This window comes from Lutjanus erythropterus, chromosome 17 (assembly GCF_056507025.1).
Source record: "Lutjanus erythropterus isolate fLutEry1 chromosome 17, fLutEry1.hap2, whole genome shotgun sequence".
In the NCBI taxonomy this organism is placed as follows: domain Eukaryota; kingdom Metazoa; phylum Chordata; class Actinopteri; order Lutjaniformes; family Lutjanidae; genus Lutjanus; species Lutjanus erythropterus.
Genome location: NC_139333.1, coordinates 906,373 through 926,725, shown reverse-complemented (window position 1 = coordinate 926,725; position 20,353 = coordinate 906,373). Strand labels below are relative to the sequence as shown.

Below are 20,353 nucleotides of genomic sequence, written 5' to 3'. Positions count from 1 at the left end.
CCACCGTAGATCCTCCTTCACCACAGTTATATCTATACCGAACAAATCATGCATCCATTTCTGTTATTGTCATGAAAAAAGAAACTTGACCATTATAATGACAGACTTTTTCCAAAAATAAAGGCTCAGTAACTTCTAAAATAATGACTTAATATTTCAAAAAATAATATTTTTGATGAATTATTATGATTTTTTTCTTTATTTTTAAGGCAGAGGGCAGCAATGGAAAATAGTTATTTAACGGGATTGCAGCTTCCTACCTGTCTAGCCATTTGTGAGCCCTTGAATTATTGTTTTATTATTATGCCATATTTAAAAGTTGTGATGAACCACAATGTTGTTGCTATTTTTAATAAACTAATTTGTTTTTCCATATTATAGATCATATTTGGGCATTAAAAAAAATAATCTGGCCGTATTTTGAGCTATTATTTGGCTGGAAAACATCAAACCAACCTGACAATAATCAGAATTTTAATATTGTTATCAACATCTTACTACTAGTAGGTAAATTATTTACACATAAATGCAGATATTTTAAAACTAAGTCTGTGTCTTAGTCACATGAATAGTGAGATAAATTGCTATAAAGTAATAAATGATGATTTTGAATGATAAAAGCTCTTATTGTCTTTATTTCATAAGCTCTGCTTTTATGTGATTTATTTATTTGTTTGTTTGTTTGTTTGTTTTTCCTTGTTCATGAAGTATTTTTATTTCACCTCAGATTTAATTTTTGGTGTTTGTTTTTGCCCATGCTCAGTCGTAGAGGTGTGATGATGAAAAGTGCCTTGTTCTCTGTAGGTTCTGTAGTTAATGAAGAAAAATAAATCAAACCAACCTGGCACACTGCCCCCCTACAATAAATGGCCGCATGCACCTTTAATGTTGGTTTCCAGTCCGCCGGTAAAACCAACGAGGAAGACTCTGCCTGCGGAACCTTCGTGCTCGTGTCTCAGGGGGAGGTAATTCCATGTTGCACAAGTGTTACATGTTCGGTAATGTGTCGGTGTCCAGCGGTGACTGACCGCGGAGCTCATCGTCGAAGGTATTCAGCGTTTTAAACAGTATTTTTGAACATTATTTTGAAAAAGTAAACCGTGTTTATAATTAAATTCTGTTAGCTGCGGTTAAGCTAATGCTAACAGACAGTCAGGTGACTCCTGATGCTGTAGGTCAGAGAGAAATCATGAAATCCTAAGTTAACAACTTGTTCAATCAACATCGGTGAATATTTAACCTCAAACCTTCACGTCGGTCTGCTCCGATAGCAGCCCGCTGCTTTATTTCGTGGTTAAAATGTTGCGCAAAACTCCATTTAAGTACTTGATAGATTAAGAGTTGGATTGTTTGAACATACTAACAAACATAATATTATATGGATCTAGACATTTGTAGAATCGTCAGTGTTCGTTGGTTAATTCGGCTCAATATGATCCAGTAAGATCTCTAAACATGATTAAAATGGCAGTTTTTATAAGTCACTAGGTGATCTGGACTGGCCGCTCTGTCTCTGTCTGTCTGAGAGGATGATTTATGTTTACGGCTCGATTTACACTGAAAAAGTTGCTGATCAGGGAGTGAAACAGAAGCCGAAGTGAAGAGTGAGCTCATCAAATTTTGGAAAAATATTTAGTCTTACTACAACAGGCACTTATGGTATGATAGTAAGCAAGGTGGCGTTAAAGTGTGTCTTTTTTGAACGGAGTTTGGTGTGGTGCTCTCACTTACAGAACATTCTTAAACAGAGGGTCCTCTTAGTTTTGGATCATAGGAGAGCCAGAAGAAGATTAAATCTGTAAAAGAATAAGACAATAAATATCGGTGTATAAAGAGGAAAAATTCTAATAATCATGCAAATTAGAAAAGTGTGGAAATAACAAAGTAACAATATAAAAACAGCATACTGAAAAAACGGTGGATCAGCTTAAATAATTTGTTTATATTTTCTATATTACTTGAAATTAATGTTAGCTCCATGTATATTATCTGATTATATTTCCAGTTTTTATCTTTATATTTTCATATTCATACATATTCATTGCTCTTTATATGTCCACATGCATTTTCTTATTCCTTTACAGGTTATTTTTTCTTGGCATTTCACTGACTCCATACAAAGTATTGTTGGAACAGTTACTTAATTAAGTGATTAATTGATTGATTGACTAGAAATGAATCCATGAACATTTGTAAATCTGCTCTTGTTTTTGCATTTTCACAGGTTTCTCATGTTTTATCATTGAAGATTAGTTGATAATGAAAATGATGAGTTGTTTAACAGCTATAAATCTTTATCATAAAAAGAAATGATTTGTCAGATTATTTTGTGTATCGAGGCGTCTCTCTGCTGACCGCAGGTGTTCGTCCTCTGTCCAGGTGAGTTTCCTCCAGCTGAGCTGACCTCAGGTGTGGACCGACTGCAGTTCCTGTCATGCTGCTCCCCGTCCTCCTCCGTCAGTCCCTCTGCTGCCCTCATGTGCTGTTACCACGATGCATCCGGACGCTGCGGTGCGACACTCCGAGGACGCTGCACTCTCAGGCTGAGCACTTCCTGCAGCGCAGGCTTCTCCCGCGCTGCCACACTCAGAACCGAGGCACCAAGAGCCGAAACAGGAAGTCCAAAAGCCAAGAGGAGGAGTGGAAAACCAGGAACAAGACGGTGCTGACGTACATTGCAGCTGCCGGGGTTGGGATGATCGGCCTGTCGTATGCTGCAGTGCCGCTGTACAGACTTTACTGTCAGGTGAGAGAAGAACCCCACAGAGTTTTGTTTTCACAAAATTTACAACTTTAATCGCAGAGAATACCTGAGCTTTTTCTCATAAATTCAGCACTTTAATCTTTGAAGTTCTTGTTTTTTCTCTGAATGTTACCCCCCTCCCACGGCTGCATCATGTTTTAACCCACAGTGGCACTAATTAACTGCCCCAGAGGGTGATTCAGCTCTTTGTTTTGTCTGTCAGGCATCGGGGCTCGGCGGCACAGCGGTGGCCGGCCACGACGCAGATCTGGTGGAGACGATGAAGCCGGTGAAGGAGCGTGTCATCAAGGTCACGTTTAATGCAGATCGACACGCCAGCATGCAGTGGAACTTCAAACCCCAGCAGACAGAGATCTTTGTAAGACCTGTTCCTCCTCAACACTTCAGATTTGATGTTCTTCTCTTAAATCTCCGACTTTTCTCTCTTTGTCTCTGTTTGCTTGTCTTAGTGTTTCAGATTCACTGATTTCTTTCGACTGCAGGAACTTGTATGTCGGCTTGGGAACCAAACTCTCTACTTTCTGATTTACGTCGGTGCTGCATAGAGTTTAGAGTATAGGCAGGAAGAAATAATGACATTCTGTGGGTGGAGCTTCAGCAGAGGCAAAACATCTCCCAAAGACACATTAGCGAACACTAGCTAGCAAGTTTTGTTGTCTTCTTTTCAGTTTTTCTGAACCTGTATGGTCACTCACTCTTCAGATCCACCTGTGTAACACAGAAAGATGTGATTTAGTCGGATTATGTGATCTTCGACTCTGTTTGGCTCCAGTTTTTCCTTCATTTTGGCTCCAGCTCACACCGTGACGTAACCATCATGACGTGTGTTATCCCTCTTATCACGCAGGAAATGTTTGTTGTTATTTACTCATGTCAAATAAAAGTGGACCACTATGTCACCTGTCAAATATTTATAAACAACGTAATGAATGTGTGTGTCTGTTGTGCAGGTGGTTCCAGGTGAGACAGCACTGGCGTTCTACAGAGCCAAGAACCCCACAGACAAACCGATCGTCGGCATCTCCACCTACAACGTGGTTCCCTTTGAGGCGGGACAATATTTCAACAAGATCCAGGTAGTTGAGCTGTCTTCACCTGTCCACTGTCCTCCGTGATAAGCTGATATTTCTGTTGCCTCTCTGCAGTGTTTTGGCTTCGCGGAGCAGCGTCTTTTTACAAAAGAAAAACTAGGATGTTCTCAGAGATTAAAGTCATAAATTTACAAAAAAAAACCTGCGATATTTTCTGAGGTTAAAGCGGTAAACTGTGAAGAGAACCTTTGCCCGTCTGTCTGCAGTGTTTCTGCTTCGAGGAGCAGCGTCTGAACCCTCACGAGGAGGTCGACATGCCCGTCTTCTTCTACATCGACCCGGAGTTTGACGAGGACCCGCGGATGGCCCGAGTGGACACCATCACTCTGTCCTACACCTTCTTTGAGGCCAAGGAGGGTCAGAAACTACCTCTGCCTGGATACAGCTACAACTGATCCGGATTGCCTGAATACTGGACCAGGAAGCTGAGTCTGGGTTACAATTCAGTCCACGAAGACAAGAAAAGATGAAAAAAAAATCCAACACTCTCTTCTTTGAAAGTGAAGTTTGTGCTTCAACACATTCTCTACACCTTCCTGTCATCGCTATAGCAACGCCACCTTCGCCTACAAATGTAGTGATTTTATCATCCTTCAGTTCGTCACTGTTGGCTCGGGTAATATCATTAATTGTATTTAGTGTTTTCGAGCGTTCACTTCAGTATCTTAGATAACTGTTAGCAGCACTAGCTAGTTAGCATCATCATCATCATTCAGAAACAGACTAAAACTCACCAAAACTGTCTTGTTTTGTCTTTCTGTTGTTCCAGCTCTGGTTTGGTTGAAATAAATCCTTAACACTCCTTAAGTTTGATATGAAAATATCTATCAGGAGGAGGTCGGACATCACAGACGCCATGAGGAGAAACGGCGTGAAGAGCCAGAATATTTTCACACCTAACTCTGTGAATAAAGACGTGTTTTTTTTTTAACCAGAGCTTGTGATTGTTGAAACAGTGGAAAGTTGAACAAAGATGGTTTTGGTGAGTTTTGTTTCTGTCGAGTCTGAATGGCAATGCTAACTAGCTAGCTAACTTCGCTAACAGTTATCTAAGAAACTGAAGTGGTTATGGAAATGTGTAAAACACTTTTTAGAAAACAAATTGTAAATACTATTAACTATATATACTAAGTTAACTGTGAAAAGTGAAATACATAACAAGCTAGTTAGTTCGTAGGTAAAGGTGACGTTGCTATAGCGATGACATGAAGTAAACACATACATCAACATTATATTGTGCAGGTAGAGAATAAGCGTGGCATATTTTAAGATTTTCTTTTCTTAAAACAAAAAACAACTTGAAACAACTTTTAGGTGTTACAGTCGGTAAATGAATTGACTGTTAGCTGAAGTTTTAAATAAATAAGAGAATGAGAAGAGTGTGTTGGATTAGTTTTTCTAGATTTCGCTCACAGATGTTTCTGTTTCACTCCACCTCTGTTTGACGTGACGAGTCCACACCTCAGGATGAGACGTCAAACAGACAAAAACTGACAACACGTCCATGTTGTGACGACAGACCCACAAAGACTGAACCTGTTCTCCATGTTGAAGCGTTGGGTCGCTGCTCACAACAATTCATTTATTCTGTTGGCTGAGAGACTTTTTATAAATCAGAAACTGTAATTTAACAGCCACTGAGACTCCTGATAATCAGTTATTATTACTGCAGATATAATTGTTCAAAGAGACTGAATATAAATCAATAAATTATGATTAAAAACTGATCTGGACTCCAGCAGAGATTCACTGAAACAGATTCAATCATGAAAACAGCAACTTTATTATCTCTTCAGACACGTCAGTAAACCTCCTCACCGCAGACATACATGTGTTGACTGAGTGAAATCAAAGCTTCGTGTTCTCGGCCTCTTATATCAGCAGAAATATTCATTTCAGTCTGATTTTAAAGCCTTTATCAGCTGATACTGATGATGTTCATTTGTACCTCTGTCACAGGTTCAGTTGTTTTTCCTGTTTATTTCATCATGTGTCCTTCAGTTCTTCAGTTTTTTAGTTTTTAAAACATGTCTTGAAATTATTCCAAAGAGACAAACACATGGCAGATCAGCAGGAGAGCTCCTGTTTCCTCTTTCATGATTTTAATCTATAATTTGAGAAGTTTAGTTGATCGGCCTCGTTTGGACACCAGGTGGCAGCAGAGGAAAGCTGTAAAAAATCATCAGCCTCTGCTCTTTGCTCCATATGTGACAGGAAGTAGTAAAACATTAATATTGACTTTAAGCTGGCTTCCAAAATAATTTAAATCAGCACATTTTATCTGATTAAAGATATTTAAATAAAAAAATATATAATTAAAACAGTTTCAGGATGTGATGATGATGGCTTTTATTTTATAGGCGCAGACAGGAAGTAATGCGTTCTTCTCACCTTATGTAGCTTGACGTCACTCGGGGAACCAATCAAACGACTCCTCTCCTATGTTGACGGACATTTTCAGCGTCAGGTCCGGACTCCAGGTTGCCCTAGTAACTCGCAGGTTGGACCAATCAGAGAGAGGCAAGCAGGCAGGGCCGGATTCACCCCCTCCCCTCTCCTCCTCACGCCCTCCATCCCCCATCAGCGACACCTCCTCCGCTGGAGCAGGGAGGCCACAGACCAGTCCGGAGTCCCGGAGCCGAACTGAACCGTCCGCGGAGGTTTTTCACCTTCGTGCGTAAAAGCGCGCTCGTCCTGTGCGCGGATGGCACCGAGGACGCACTAACCCCGCCGCCCGCCGGTGATTGTCGGTGTGTCACGCTGGACACTTGTAGCTCTCCTGGACACAATCTGAGCCAGGTGACCAAACTGTCTGCTGCATGTAAACACGAGCCGAGTCTCCGCCGCGCGTCGTGGAGGGACACTTTACGCGTCTCTGTGCCGTCTCGTCGCTGTGTACCGGGCTGTTGGAGGGGAACAGGAGGACAGGAGGGGGTTTAGGCTGCGTGCCGCCGGGTCTCATCTCATGATGGGACACGGCAGCTGTCGTCTGGCGCAAGGATGAGCCACAGAAGCAGTCCGGCACGAGCGTACGACTTCCTGCTGAAGTTCCTGCTGGTGGGGGACAGCGACGTCGGGAAGGGCGAGATCCTGGCGAGCCTGCAGGACGGAGCCACCGAGTCCCCGTACGGATACAACATGGGTGAGTGTCGGGGTGGGGGGGGGTCGGGGTCGGTTATTCATCTCAAACCCACCTCTCAGGTTATTTTTGGAGGCTTTCTGCGCACGAATTTCCTGTTTTTACGCAAGATTTACGCAGCGGGACAGCAGAGAGGACCAGCGGGTCAAAACAGAAGACAGTTCAGTTACAGAGGACTAACTCATTACACACACAGTACACACTAATTACACAAACACAGTTAACACACAGTACACAGTGATTACACACACAGTACACACACAGTACACACTCATTACACACACTGTGCAGGAAGCACACTAGGAAAAAAGTTAATTTAAAGGCAACTTCCCAGTTTTTTTGAGTTCTTAGTCAAACTCTAAACTTTGAAATAAGCAAACAAAACATTTTTCTGACCCAAAATCTTCTGTTGGGATAATTCACTTTTCTTGCTTAGATAAACTTGAATCTTTGAGTTTTAGAAACCAAAAAAGTCTTTATTTCATAATTGTTTGCAGATTATAGATCTTTGGTTGAGATTTTGAAGTTATTTTAAAAAGTTCAGAGTTTGAATTTGACTTAAGAACGCAAAAAAAAGTCTATTTCAAAACTTAACAGTTTGAGTTTGGTTCAAAATTGAAAAATTTCGTGACAACAGTTGCCTTAAAATTATTTGAATGTTTTCAACTTTTTTCTTAAGGCTTTGTCTCAGCAAAGAAAACTTGAAGTCAGATTTGAAGAGTTAAAATGAGACTAAAGAAGAGAGAAAACTAATTGTTTATTTGAGAAAACTCATAAATTCAAGGTAACTGTCGTCATTAAATTGAGTTTTAAGTCAAACTCAAAAAAAAGTTCAGCCGAACTTTAATCATTTGTTGAGATAATTTTGATTTTCTTCTGAAAATGAATCTTTGAGTTTTAAAAACCCTAAAATTTGTATTTCAAGAGATTTTCAATCTGTGGTACGAGTAGCGTCAGCAGGACTGGAGCTCCCTCTAGTGGTCCACAGAAGAATCTCCTGAAATTTTAAAAATGAAAAAACAAAAATCATAATTAATACGACAAAGTTTTGTCTTTTCAGCACAGCTGTAAGAATGAAATATAAAATATGAATTAAAAACTACAGGTTTATATTATATTTATATTATATTATTTTTCAAACATAGTTATTTCATTTCAGCAAACATAATTCAGTCTGATTTTTTTTTTATCCACAAACATTTTTTCTGCCATTTGTCGTCGTCTTCCTTCATTTTTCTAATTTTTCCCTGCAGTCGTGTGTGTGTGTGTGTGTGTGTGTGTGTGTGTGTTGTATTAATAAATGCTGGCTGGCAGGCAGCTGCTCATGACTCACTCTCACTCTGCAGGAGGGCGTCCAGGACGAGTCGACGCTCTCGGCTCTTCACACTCGGCTCACAGATGATGTAATCGTCACGCCGGCGGCCATGTTGGAGGTCTGACTGCAGCTTCAGGCCGACTCTGACTTTGTTAAACACTGAACATGTTCAACCTGTCAGGGATGACTGAGCTCTCATCAAAAGATTATTCAGTTTTTAAATCTCAAAACAATGATGACCTCCTGTCAAAGTCAATAACTGCAACATGGAAAAAGAAAACAGACGGGTTTATTTATTGTTTCCATCCACGTGTTTTTATGCACATTTATAGTTTATGCAGAAAGAACGTCAATGAAAAACAGTCAAAATATCCCTAAAAACGTCTCCTTGTTTGTGTTAGTCTAATTAAAAGTATAAATACATTTATTGAATAAATGGTGACATCCAAGAAACACGTGAAGCGCCGTCATGTGACCACAAAAATCAAAACCATCTGTGGTTTCATTTTCTGCTCTGTTGTTTATTGTGTTGAGTCGCACTCTTTACGGCAATATTTTTTATTGTTTGGACGACACTTTATATTTTCCTCGTGGATCTAATAAAGAGAACTCATTGATGTATGATAGAACCACACAGGGCATTGCTGCTCGGCCTTGCCTCCAACTTTCCCAGTGGCCAAAAATATTCTCCAACAGCCCAAAAAACATTTTTCCCCATAAGGTTAATTCTAGCTTTATCTGTCCCAGGTTGCAGGCTGTGTCTCTAAAAAATTGCAATGCAAGTTGTGATACTTATAGGCATTTTTGCAATGAATTGTGGGAGCAGCTTGTTCCAGTGAAAATAAAAGTGCACTTTGTTCTGAGCGTTCTAAGTCACAAAAAAGGGTCAAGATTGTAAAATTTTAACAAAATCTGCTTTATTTGTAGATGAAGTGCAGCTGGGGGTTTTACACAAAGAAACAGAAACTCTGTTAAAACGGTACAAAATAATTATTTTTATTTTTTTTTAATTTTTTAATGCAGCCATCTTGGTTTTTGAGGTTCCTCCAACTTTCCAAGTTGGACTTTAGGGGGCGCTGCAGTTGAAATTTCCGATTGGGGAATAAATTCAGACCTCTAGTTCAAATGACACGCACCAAAACTAATTTGTTATTGTGCTGTTAATGACAGGGTTAACACCCTTGTTAACTTGTTAAAATGTAATGAAATCCTCCAACCAGCAGCTCGTATAAAACCGAACTTTAAAAACACGTCGTGGTTTTATGTGACGGACTCTTTCTGGACTCTTCTGGTTCATTCGTGTCGATTTCCTCGAAATTTTAAATGACAGGAAACATCAGGTTTATTTTCCGTCTCTGTAGGCAGAGAATAATTTAAATAATAATTTGTGTGTGTGTGTGTGTGTGTGTGTGTGTGTGTGTGTGTGTGTGTGTGTGTGTGTGTGTGTTAGGCAGGTTGTACTGTGCAGCTGTGTGTTGTGACGCCGTTTCATCACTTTGTGACTCTGACTGATAAGACGAGTGGACCCTCACATGGAAATAAATCTCTGGTGGTGCAGCTTTAATATTTCAGGCGCTGAGCTGACATCCGGAGCAACTTCGTGTGACAACAGAAAAAGACTGCTGACATGACCAGCAGCAGCCAGTAGAGTCGAGGTCAAAGGTCAGGGATGTAGGAAAACAACCAGTCAGATCCCAGAAAGGTCCTGGATGGACGAGAGGAGCTCTGAAAAACAGAAACACTGTTTAATAGATGGAGGATTTTTATTAGAGACCAAACATCAGTGAAAAAGTATTTTATCGCTGCTGTAAGTTTTCGTCTGCCTTCAGCTGTTCATACAACGTACGCTCTAGTGTTACGTCACGTTTCTTTACTGTTTGACCTTTGACTGGAGAGTTTTTAATGTCGCTTCCTCTTGTTCTGCACTGGTTTAAACCAAAATTTTGCAACTATTTAACCTTAAAAATAACACCTTCAGAATCATTTTGATTCTACACTTGTAGTTTACCGTAGTTACTACAGGAGGGTCACTGAAGCTATCCAGTGTTAGCTAACGGAAGACAAAGCTAACGTAACATTAGAGGGTGTAGATGGCTACGTTACTGCGAGCCTTCAAACTGTGTAATTTTAATTCTCACATTTTAATTCTCTAATTTGTTGCAGTTTGTTAACAAATAAAAACAGCTCGTAATGATCAGCTAACGGCACACACAGCTAGCATAACATTAGTGGCGCTAAATCACTATCTGATATCAGAACGTGGATTAAACCAGTGAGACTTAACGAAGTGCGAGAACTTGGAACTTGATGGAAATCCTCAACCAGTCGGTGAGAACACGGTTTCCCCACATGAGGCCATTTGTCTCAGCTGAGGGAAAACCAGAGCGGTGAAGCCTTGACGTCTGCAGTTTCTGGGTCATCTGCTTTAATCTGAGGTATGACGGGACGTGGAGACATCGCTGCGGTCGGCCGCCTGCCTGCCAGGGAGTTTTGCGGTAAACACGCGGGACGACTGCAGACTCTGCTGGACCGGGATCAACGGTGTGGAGGCTGCGGGCGTCCCATCAGGGGGCTTCACTGCTCAGCCGAGTCCAGAGAAGAGCTTCTTTTACAGGCTGCGGTGTGAGAACGATGCCAAAACCACACGGGGAACCCTTGATTACAGCTCGGAGAACACACCGACGCAAGAGCGCAAGAATGCACACAAACACCCTCACTGTTTATTTTATATATTTTGTGAGCCGTTAATAATTATTCACAAATGAGACACGCAAAGAAAGGCCAAAAGTGTGTTTACACTTTGTGTCTAACACTCACGAGCTGCTCTTTTCTAACATCTTCTTGGATGTTGTGTAACTTTACAGAAACACTCCACACTTTTCTCCAGTAAACAGCCGAACCTTTCAAAATCCCTGAGAGTCGAGCCTCAGGGTGTGTGTGTGTGTGTGTGTGTGTGTGTGTGTGTGTGTGTGTGTGTGTGTGTGTGTGTGTGTGTGTGTGTGTGTGTGTGTGTGTGTGTGTGTGTGTGTGCTCGTGCAGCAGCTCGGTGGGGGATAACGATGAAGAAAGTGGAGATACTGTTGGTGTTGCCAGGAGAGGCTGACTCACTCCTCTGGATGTGTGATCCCACTCATACAGATGGGCTGACCCTGGCGAACACATGAAAACACAGAGATGTGATTTCTTTTTTCACATCAAACATTTCGCTTTTGTGTTTGGACGACTTTAAAGACAGTCACTGAAAAGGTCAAAGAGACGCTTGAAAATGAAAAATGTTTGATGTTTTCTTATGTAACTGTTCAAACATGCTGTGATTAAAGAGTGTTTATTACTCAGAACTAAAAACTAAACTAAACGTAACTCAACCGTCCTGTAGCACAGTGTACCTGTTGTTTCACCTTCCTGACTAACGGGACACAAAGCTAATGTAAGATTCATGAGACTGTACGTCTGTGCACTCCACCGGTTTTCAAATGTGCGGGTCTATTTTTCAACTAGCGATCAATCTAGCAACAGTTTCTCAACCAATCAATTTGTTGTTTGGTCCATAAAATGTTAGGAAATGTTGATCGAAGTTCAAGATGACGTCCTCAAATGTCTTGCTTTGTCCACATTCAGTTTACTGTCAGAGAGGAGCAAAGAAACCAGAAAATATTTACATTTAAGAAGCTGAAATCAGAGAATTTGTCCTTAAAAATTACTCAGATTAATCAATTATCAAAATAGTTACCAATCGTTGCAGCTCTAAGAATTTTAGAATTATAGAATAAATGAAAAGACAAAAACTAATAAAATAAAGTTGTTATAATCCAGAATTGTCATGTAATAAACACGGTCATGGGTCCTTTAATAGTGCTAACACACACACACACACACACACACACACACACACACACACACACACACACACACACACACACACACACACACACACACACTCTCTCTCTCTCTCTCTCCAGTTGGCAGCTACAGTCTGTGCTGTTTTACTATTTTACAGTTTTGACGTCTGTCAGCAAACCTCTTATGTAACAGCACTTTTCCCCAAGATCCCTCATGTATCATGCATGAGAGAGAGAGAGAGAGAGAGAGAGAGACACACAGAGAGAGGGAGAGAGTGTGTGTGTGTATTAACTTGAACATACGTGTGTAGGCTGGACTGGTGTGTTGCTCTCATCCCAGAATAACTCATATATTATATCACATCTTGTCCTCGCAGCTCTTCCTCGTTTCTTTGCTCTGATTGGTCTCTGTAGACATCAGGTAACCTCGGCACCTGCGCGTCTGACAAAGACGTGCTGATTAATTTAGCTCCTCCACTGTCTGATGAGCCGCTCTTTAACGCACACCAGTGCTGCAGACGTTTGAACTGGTGGTGAACTGGTCGCGCTGGTTTAAACTGAGCAGGCGAACGCAGATTTCCAGCAGCTTCTCTGCTGTCAACATGTTCACAGACCCTCTGAGCTCTGCTGCTGCAGCACGAGGCAACGAGCAGTCGACAGCATTTACATAACATATGTGTGTGTGTGTGTGTGTGTGTGTGTGTGTGTGTGTGTGTGTGTGTGTGTTGGCAGCCATTGTTGAAGCATCACTGGAGTGCTGTTTCTTGCAGACAGCTCCTGATAATTACTGTTATAAAAGAGACAAGCTGCTTGCTGCTTTTGTTCCCGCCGGGGACTCATGTGACAGCAGCCTGATATTAACAGCTAATCAGGTGTGTGTGTGTGTGTGTGTGTGTGTGTGGGACAGATCTCTGGTGTTCTGAAGTAAATCTGTGGCCGTCTTGGTTGGATGAGACTTTTGTTAATCTGCTGTGGATGGAGGCTCAGAGGTTGTTGGTTCTAATCCCTGTGAAACGTCTTTAAAGTGGCTCTGCAGAATAATAATAATAATAATAATAATAATAATAATAATAATAATAATAAGCAGGACCATCATCATCAGACTGTAATATTATAATATTTCTGTTCCATCTGCTGATGTTTTTTTTCTTTCTCACACGTTTGGTTTGATTTTTCTGGCCTGCTTTTTAACCTGAACCTGACTTGGAGATTTGTTGGACTTGACTCAAAACTTGTTAGGCCTGACTTGGGACTTGTTTGTCTGGACTTGGGAATTACTTAAGGACTTGTCTGCAATAATTCCAGCCACACTGAACATCGGGAGACTCGGTGTGATAAAATCGAGTCTCGACCTGCTCTATAATAACCTTCTGTTGTGACTCGGTTCTGTATGAATTAAACTGACTTGTTTCGCTGTTGTTGTTTCAGGGATCGACTATAAGACGACCACCATCCTTCTGGACGGGAGGAGAGTCAAGCTGCAGCTCTGGTACTGTCCACACACACACACACACACACACACACACACACATACACTTTGTCTCCTCCAGTGGTCGTCCAATCACCTCGTTGTGTCTCAGGCCATGTGATCACCAGCAGAGAGGCTGATTGTGTGAGTGTAGGACAGTAAACAGGAAGCATGTGAGGCTGTTGGACGTGTCTCAGGTGACGCAGCCTCTGGCAGACGTGTGGACAGCAGCTGCTCGTCTTTCTGAACTTGTAGGGTTTTATTTCTTCACTGCAGTCACAGAGTTTGAGTTTTAATATTCAGATATTTGAGACTTCATGCAAATACGAGTAGACTGATTGAAAACTGTTGCTTTTTATTATTTTTATTGTTCGATAATGTTGCAACCAGATCTAAAGATATGAAGAAATTAATACAGTTAAGTAACACTTATTCAGTGTTAATACATGTTAATTATAGTTAAGTAACATACAATAAAAGGTAATTATGATTATTCAAAGCTTAAATAAAATGCACAAACCACATAGGTTAGGCTGTATGTTAATGAACGTCTTCATAAGGAGGAACAAGTCCAAATGTAGACTTTGATTGATTGATTGATTGATTGATTGTGTCAGTTGTATATTTGTCAGATTTTTTCATGTATTTCAGCAGAGTGTCACTGGTCTTTGTTATCCTCAGGTGTGCACAAACTACAGATTTTATCAATTTCTATCTTTTGTAATACAAATATGTCATCTTATCAGTATTGGCCATGAGAAGGGGGTAATTATTGATTATTGTATTGGCTGAACAAAACCCATATTGCACATCCGTAATAAAGAATAATGCACAAGTAGATGAGTGTGTCACATACAGACGACATGTTTTAAAACCTCAACACAGAGAAGAAAGATGTGGGAGGAATTATAGTGCACTTAAAGCACTGCTCACACACTCACACACACACACACACACACACACACACACACACACACACACACACACACACACACACACACACACACACACACACTCCTGGCCCTCTCAGAGGTATTTTTAGAGCAGTTCTGCTTTTAGTTGAGTCAATATTAAATTATTAATCTGAAACTTTGTTTGATGTTTAAGCGGAGGAGACGCTTTAGCCCTTTTGTGCGTGCGTGTGTGTGTGTGTGTGTGTGTGTGTGTGTGTGTGTGTTTGTGTGTGTGTGTGTGTGTGTGTGTGTTATTAACGCCCCTTGCCTCTCCTGTGGCTGCACACACTCTGATGCAGCCGTCCCGTCCTCGTGTGTTCTGTGTGTTCTGTGTGTTCTGTGTGTTCTGTGTGTTCTGACAGCAGCAGATGGAGTCTGTCAGTGTCGGCCATCATGAATCTGAGGTTCTGTTGGACCACCTGACTCACAGCCTGGCAGCCGGCCCTCTGTGTGGCCCGGCCAGCGGCCAGCGGCCTCATGAGCCAATCAAAACACTACTGTGGTATTCAGCTCTGCTGTTGGGAAACACTCTCACTCTGTTTTTCACTGTCGACACTCAGAAACAACAAAACAGAGACACAGTTCAGCCCCATGTTCTCTAACAGAACTCACAGGGTTCTATTATTCTGCCACCCCGACATCTGATGTTCTGTTCAACAGCACCGAGAGACGAGACACAGTGAGAACTGTTCATGTAAAAACAGCTTAAAATAAACCTTTATTTATAAAACATGTTTCATCCACAACAGATTATTACAGTGTGACTTTAATTTTAAAGAGGGACAACTGAAGTTCACGAGTCAACAAGTCAGCACCAACAAGTCTCAAAGCAAGTCGCAAGTCATGTTCAACATGTCCAAAGACAAATCTCAAGTCAAGACCAACATCTCCCAAGACAAGTCTCGTGACATGTCCCAAGTCAGGATCAACAAGTCCCTAATCAATACCAACAAGTCTCCAGTCAAGAGCAGCAAGTCTTAAGTCAACGGCAGTAAATCCCAAGACAGGTCAATGAGTACCAAGTCAACAACAGAATTAGGGTTCATATCAAGACTAGCAAGTTTCAAGTCAAAACCAACAAGTCCTGAATTAGGATTTAAATTAAGAACAAGACCCAGGTCAAGTTTTTTATTTTTTTATCACCGGCACGAGTCCATGTCTTGTGACTCGAATCAGTGACTTTGCATCATCATCTGCTGGTGTTTGTAACATCTGGACATAAATGTCAATAAAGATGAAAAAAACCACATGAATCTGAGGTCTCTGTAGCAGAACTAAGTGTTTGTTTAGATGAAGAGACTCCAATAACTTGGGAGTAAAAAGACAAAAGACTAAATGTTTCCCTTTGAAAATCTGTCAGTTTAAATGTTTGCATCTGTGTGAAGTAGACTGACCTTTGACCCTGATATCTCTACCCCTGATTTTTGTTGTCTGTGTTGTTTCAGGGACACATCTGGTCAGGGACGATTCTGCACTATTTTCAGATCTTATTCCAGAGGAGCGCAGGTACGTTTCTCACAGAGCCCACGTTCACTGGAAATGTAGTATGTAACTTTTTATCAAAATCTCAAACAATAATATGTGCAGTGGTGTTTCTCCCGCCGGGCGTACAGAGTTTATATCACGATGATGTCACAGATTTTTAAATAGCTTTTTTCAGCTTGAGGAAAGTTTGCATGAATCAAAAACTCATACGCACGTTTGCCTTTCAAGGCGTCCTGTCAACAGTATTACAGACTTGTCTTTTATAATGATGGACTGTGGGGGGAAAGTTTTTTGGACCACCAGGGAATTTGTCACTGCAGTACCACGAGTGGCCACTGGGAAAATCTGAAGCTGAATTTTAGCCCAGTTAATATTTATTTAGCGTCATGACGTGAAGCTGAGTTTCAGCTTTTTCCTGCTAATGTTATGTTAGCTGTGGTGTCTGTTTGCTTGATAGCGAAGCCTCACTAATGCTACGCTAGCTTTGTTTGCTGTGTGTTGATGGCTGAGTCCTGCTGTTCCTCTGTTAGTTGTGCACTGATGATGAACACAGTCAGTAGTTAGGATGAAGATTTATTCCTCTCAGACTTTAATCAGATATTTGAAACGTGTCAGAGCTGTTTGTGTCCGTGTTCACTTCAAGTCCTTCGGATGAGTTTTCTTTTTTTTTTTTTTTTGCATTGTTGTTCTGACCTCCGACAGACGCAGCAGGGACAGGATGTGTGAAGAAACTCATCCCACACATCAAGCAGCCACACGCACACACACACACACACACACACACGCACGCACGCACGCACACACACGCACACACACACACACACACACACACACACACACACACACACACACACACCGCCTGCTTGTGTTCCCGTTGGAGAAAAAAGAAACACTTTCATTGAATGAAGTTGTGTTGTTGTCATCACTCATCAGGCTTTTAGTGGGTACGGAGGAGATATCACCATGGCAACAGTGACACGGTCACCACGGCAAGGCTCAAAGCTGAGCATGAATCCTGAGTGTGTGTGTGTGTGTGTGTGTGTGTGTGTGTGTGTGTGTGTGTGTATGTGTGTGACTTGATAATAATCCATCGAGTGTTGTGTCGGTGCAGCAACAATCAGAGTTTAATCATTTGTTGCCGCAGATATTCAGGCTGCAGGTAACGATTATTTTCATTATTGATAAATCGTTTTGTTAATGTGTTTCCCAGACCCTGACACCCCCTTTACACTGTGCATTAAGATGCATTATATCTAAATATGACTGGTTACATTTACACATTGAGATCCAATCAGGATCAGTTTTGACAACTCTTCTACAACGAGAGGGTTACATACACTATGTACGTTCAAAATAAACTCACAGAGCATCAAGAAATGAAACATTCTCACACCCGTCTTCCTTTTTAGACAGAATAATACAACCGTACACCTTCTGAATTCAAGTTTCTCTGTTTTACCAAACTAAGACGAGCTGTCACTCTGCAGACCGTTACATTAACAAAATAAAATAATAAATATTGCCCAAAAATCACCCCCTAAAAAAACCAACTGATGAAGGATTCAGTCCAGCGCAGGGTCATGAAATATTTGAAGTAAACAAGTTTAAAAAAATGACTGTGGGGAGAGAAGATGAAACTATTTGAATATTCTCAAAATCAAATAACAGCAAACAAGCAACAAGCAAACAAAAACACAAGTTTACAGGCTGGGATAGAAATTTAAAAGACACTTCGGCTCTACCATTGATGTCAGAGAAGCCAGTATTTGAATTTATCATATTTCCCTGATCTCTGATGACACATCGTGGTCATTTTATGATTTATTTCAGTAAATATATTACAGATTTCTCCTTTAAATTTATTTAGTAAAACTTTATGTCGTGTTTTTTTCTCCTCAGGGAGTTATTCTGGTGTACGACATCACCAACCGCTGGTCTTTTGATGGAATCGACAGGTGGATCAAAGAGATCGATGAGGTCAGTGATCAATAAATCAATTGATCGATCGATGGATTATGATACTGTCGGTGTCTCTAGAGCTTTGACTGTTTGTGAGGACATGTAGACACTGTAGAAAGAAAGTAGTTCCTTTTTAGCACCACAAGCTGAGTTCCATCTAGTTCCCTTGTATCATATCCACCAAATGACACATTCTGTTTCCTGTTTACCCAGCATGCCCCGGGGGTGCCCAAGATCCTGGTTGGGAACCGTCTCCACCTGGCCTACAAGCGTCAGGTGACCACGGAGCAGGCGCAGGTGTACGCGGAGAAGCTGGGCGTGACCTTCTTCGAGGTCAGCCCGCTGTGTAACTTCAACATCACAGAGTCGTTCACGGAGCTCGCTCGCATCGTCCTGATGAGACATGGCATGGAGCATCTCTGGAGACCCAACAAAGGTCAGAAGTAATCGGATACTGCAGTAAAAGTACCAACACCACATAGTACAAATACTCTGTTACAAATAAAAGTCCTGTATTGACAGTGTTAGTGTAAGAGGGGGGTTGTGGTCGGGGGTCATTAACTTTCAGCCGCTCTTTATTCCTTAACAAAACATTACATTGTTTGCTAGCTAGCTAAAATGTTTACTTAATGTTACATTGTTTTCTTTTCTTTTCTTTTTCTTTTTTTTTTTGCTTGCTAAAAACTTTTTTACTCATGATGGCTCTGAAGAGAAGCTCATATTTTACCTCGGAAAAACCTGTTGGCAAAATTAATGGAGCAAAATGGATAAATAATATAATATAAAAAAAAAGGAACAGACAACAGCACAGTGAGGAAAAAAGAGAAAGAGTGAATGAAAGAAAAGACTCATCATAAAACTCAGTCTGTCCTTTAACTTTATTTCATGAGCTTGATTATTGCGTGCAGTCCATCTTTAAAAGGAGCCACTTTAAAAGTTAAACCTCCTCAAGTGTAGGTTTAATCTTAACACTGGATCACAGTTTAAATGCAGTGCAGAATAATTATATTTAATGCAGGAAACTAAACCAAGGTTTAAATATAATCTTTCTTAATTCTAAGCTACTTTAGTGCAACATAAATTCAAGTAAAACCATGATTTAATCAAGTTTAAATATTAATCCTTGTTGTTGCAGCCCAGCATTAAAGTATTCAGAGCAGTGAAACGTCCATGTGACTGTTCTACTGTTATATCTCCTGTTTCCTGAACTCACTCTGATTGGCTGACTCGTGTCAGCGTGTTTGTATTGAGCGTTGTCAGGACTCTGCCGCCCTCTGCTGGACACTGAAACACAACACACCTCCTCACTTTGTTTTTCTGTGTTGTGATTTGATTTTATTGTGGTATGAAAAATAATTCAGTCAGTTATTAAAGACAAAAAGACAAATAATTGTCCTTTTAACAAATTTCATTAGGAGTTACACATCCGAACAAGTCTGAGTTTATTCTGTGAGGTTTGTTCTGTTTCTGAACTGTTTTATGTCTCTGTCTGTCCCTCTGTCTCTCTGTCCTCTCTCAGTGTTGAGTCTTCAGGATCTCTGCTGTCGCTCCATCGTCTCCTGCACTCCGGTCCACCTGGTTGATAAGCTTCCTCTCCCGCTGGCTCTCAAGTCCCACCTCAAGTCCTTCTCCATGGCCAATGGCCTCAACGCTCGCATGATGCACGGACGTTCCTACTCTGTCACCGCCAACGCTCACCACGGCGCCACCAAGAGAACCGGAGGGGCGCTGCTGAAAAAACCCAAACTGATCCGGCCACCGCCGCTCAGCCCATCTGCGCAGAGCTGCAGGAACAGCTGTAAAATATCCTAACAGCTGGATGGGTCAGTGAACGCACCGTCACCTGTTTTCAAGTCACTTGTTTGTTCAGATGGTGACGCCACACCACAATAACCTGTTAGTGCCACGAATGAGAGGCAGCAGGAGACACGTCCCACACTTTGTCTCAGTTTCTTTCTTTAGTCTTTCTAAACAGTTGAAACATTTAGAGCTGCAACCATTAATCGATAAATCGATTATTGAATTAATCACAAACTATTTTGATAAACAATAAAGTGTTTGGAGTCTATTTTTAATTAAACAAGTATCAGAATTCTCTGTTTTCAGCTTCAAAATTGTGGATATTTTCTGGTTTGTTCACTTTTTTATGTCAGTTAACTGAATATTTTTGAGCTGTGGACAAAACAAGACATTCGAGGATGTCATGTTGGACTTTGATCAATAATTTTTTACCATTTCCTGACAATTTATTTTCCAAACATCTAATTCATTAATGGGGAAAATAATCGACAGATTAACTGATAATGAAAGTAATTATTAGTTGCAGCCATAAAAACATTA

The 20,353-nt window shown here is 41.0% G+C and overlaps 2 protein-coding genes across 2 annotated transcripts; both read left to right on the top strand.

Moving 5' to 3' along the window:
- Window positions 1-909: 909 nt before the first annotated feature.
- cox11 (cytochrome c oxidase assembly homolog 11 (yeast)) lies at window positions 910-4,781 on the top strand. The gene is made up of 5 exons (XM_084741110.1): window positions 910-1,048; window positions 2,380-2,746; window positions 2,967-3,122; window positions 3,715-3,840; window positions 4,062-4,781. Exons 2-5 carry the CDS (start codon window positions 2,435-2,437, stop codon window positions 4,248-4,250), a joined length of 783 nt encoding a protein of 260 aa, XP_084597236.1. The 5' UTR covers window positions 910-1,048; window positions 2,380-2,434; the 3' UTR covers window positions 4,251-4,781.
- A 1,414-nt stretch (window positions 4,782-6,195) lies between these two features.
- On the top strand, window positions 6,196-19,958 carry rab40b (RAB40B, member RAS oncogene family). The gene is made up of 6 exons (XM_084741109.1): window positions 6,196-6,997; window positions 13,577-13,637; window positions 16,015-16,075; window positions 17,954-18,031; window positions 18,227-18,449; window positions 19,533-19,958. Exons 1-6 carry the CDS (start codon window positions 6,856-6,858, stop codon window positions 19,823-19,825), a joined length of 858 nt encoding a protein of 285 aa, XP_084597235.1. The 5' UTR covers window positions 6,196-6,855; the 3' UTR covers window positions 19,826-19,958.
- Window positions 19,959-20,353: the final 395 nt, after the last annotated feature.

Bases quoted from the DNA above. Each gene is read 5' to 3' on its own strand.
- cox11 (XM_084741110.1), top strand. From the start codon at position 2,435: ATGCTGCTCCCCGTCCTCCTCCGTCAGTCCCTCTGCTGCCCTCATGTG. The intron at 2,747-2,966 runs GTGAGAGAAGAA...TTTGTCTGTCAG, and splicing joins TGTACAGACTTTACTGTCAG to GCATCGGGGCTCGGCGGCAC. The intron at 3,841-4,061 runs GTAGTTGAGCTG...GTCTGTCTGCAG, and splicing joins AATATTTCAACAAGATCCAG to TGTTTCTGCTTCGAGGAGCA.
- rab40b (XM_084741109.1), top strand. From the start codon at position 6,856: ATGAGCCACAGAAGCAGTCCGGCACGAGCGTACGACTTCCTGCTGAAG. The intron at 6,998-13,576 runs GTGAGTGTCGGG...TTGTTGTTTCAG, and splicing joins CCCGTACGGATACAACATGG to GGATCGACTATAAGACGACC. The intron at 18,032-18,226 runs GTCAGTGATCAA...CTGTTTACCCAG, and splicing joins GGATCAAAGAGATCGATGAG to CATGCCCCGGGGGTGCCCAA.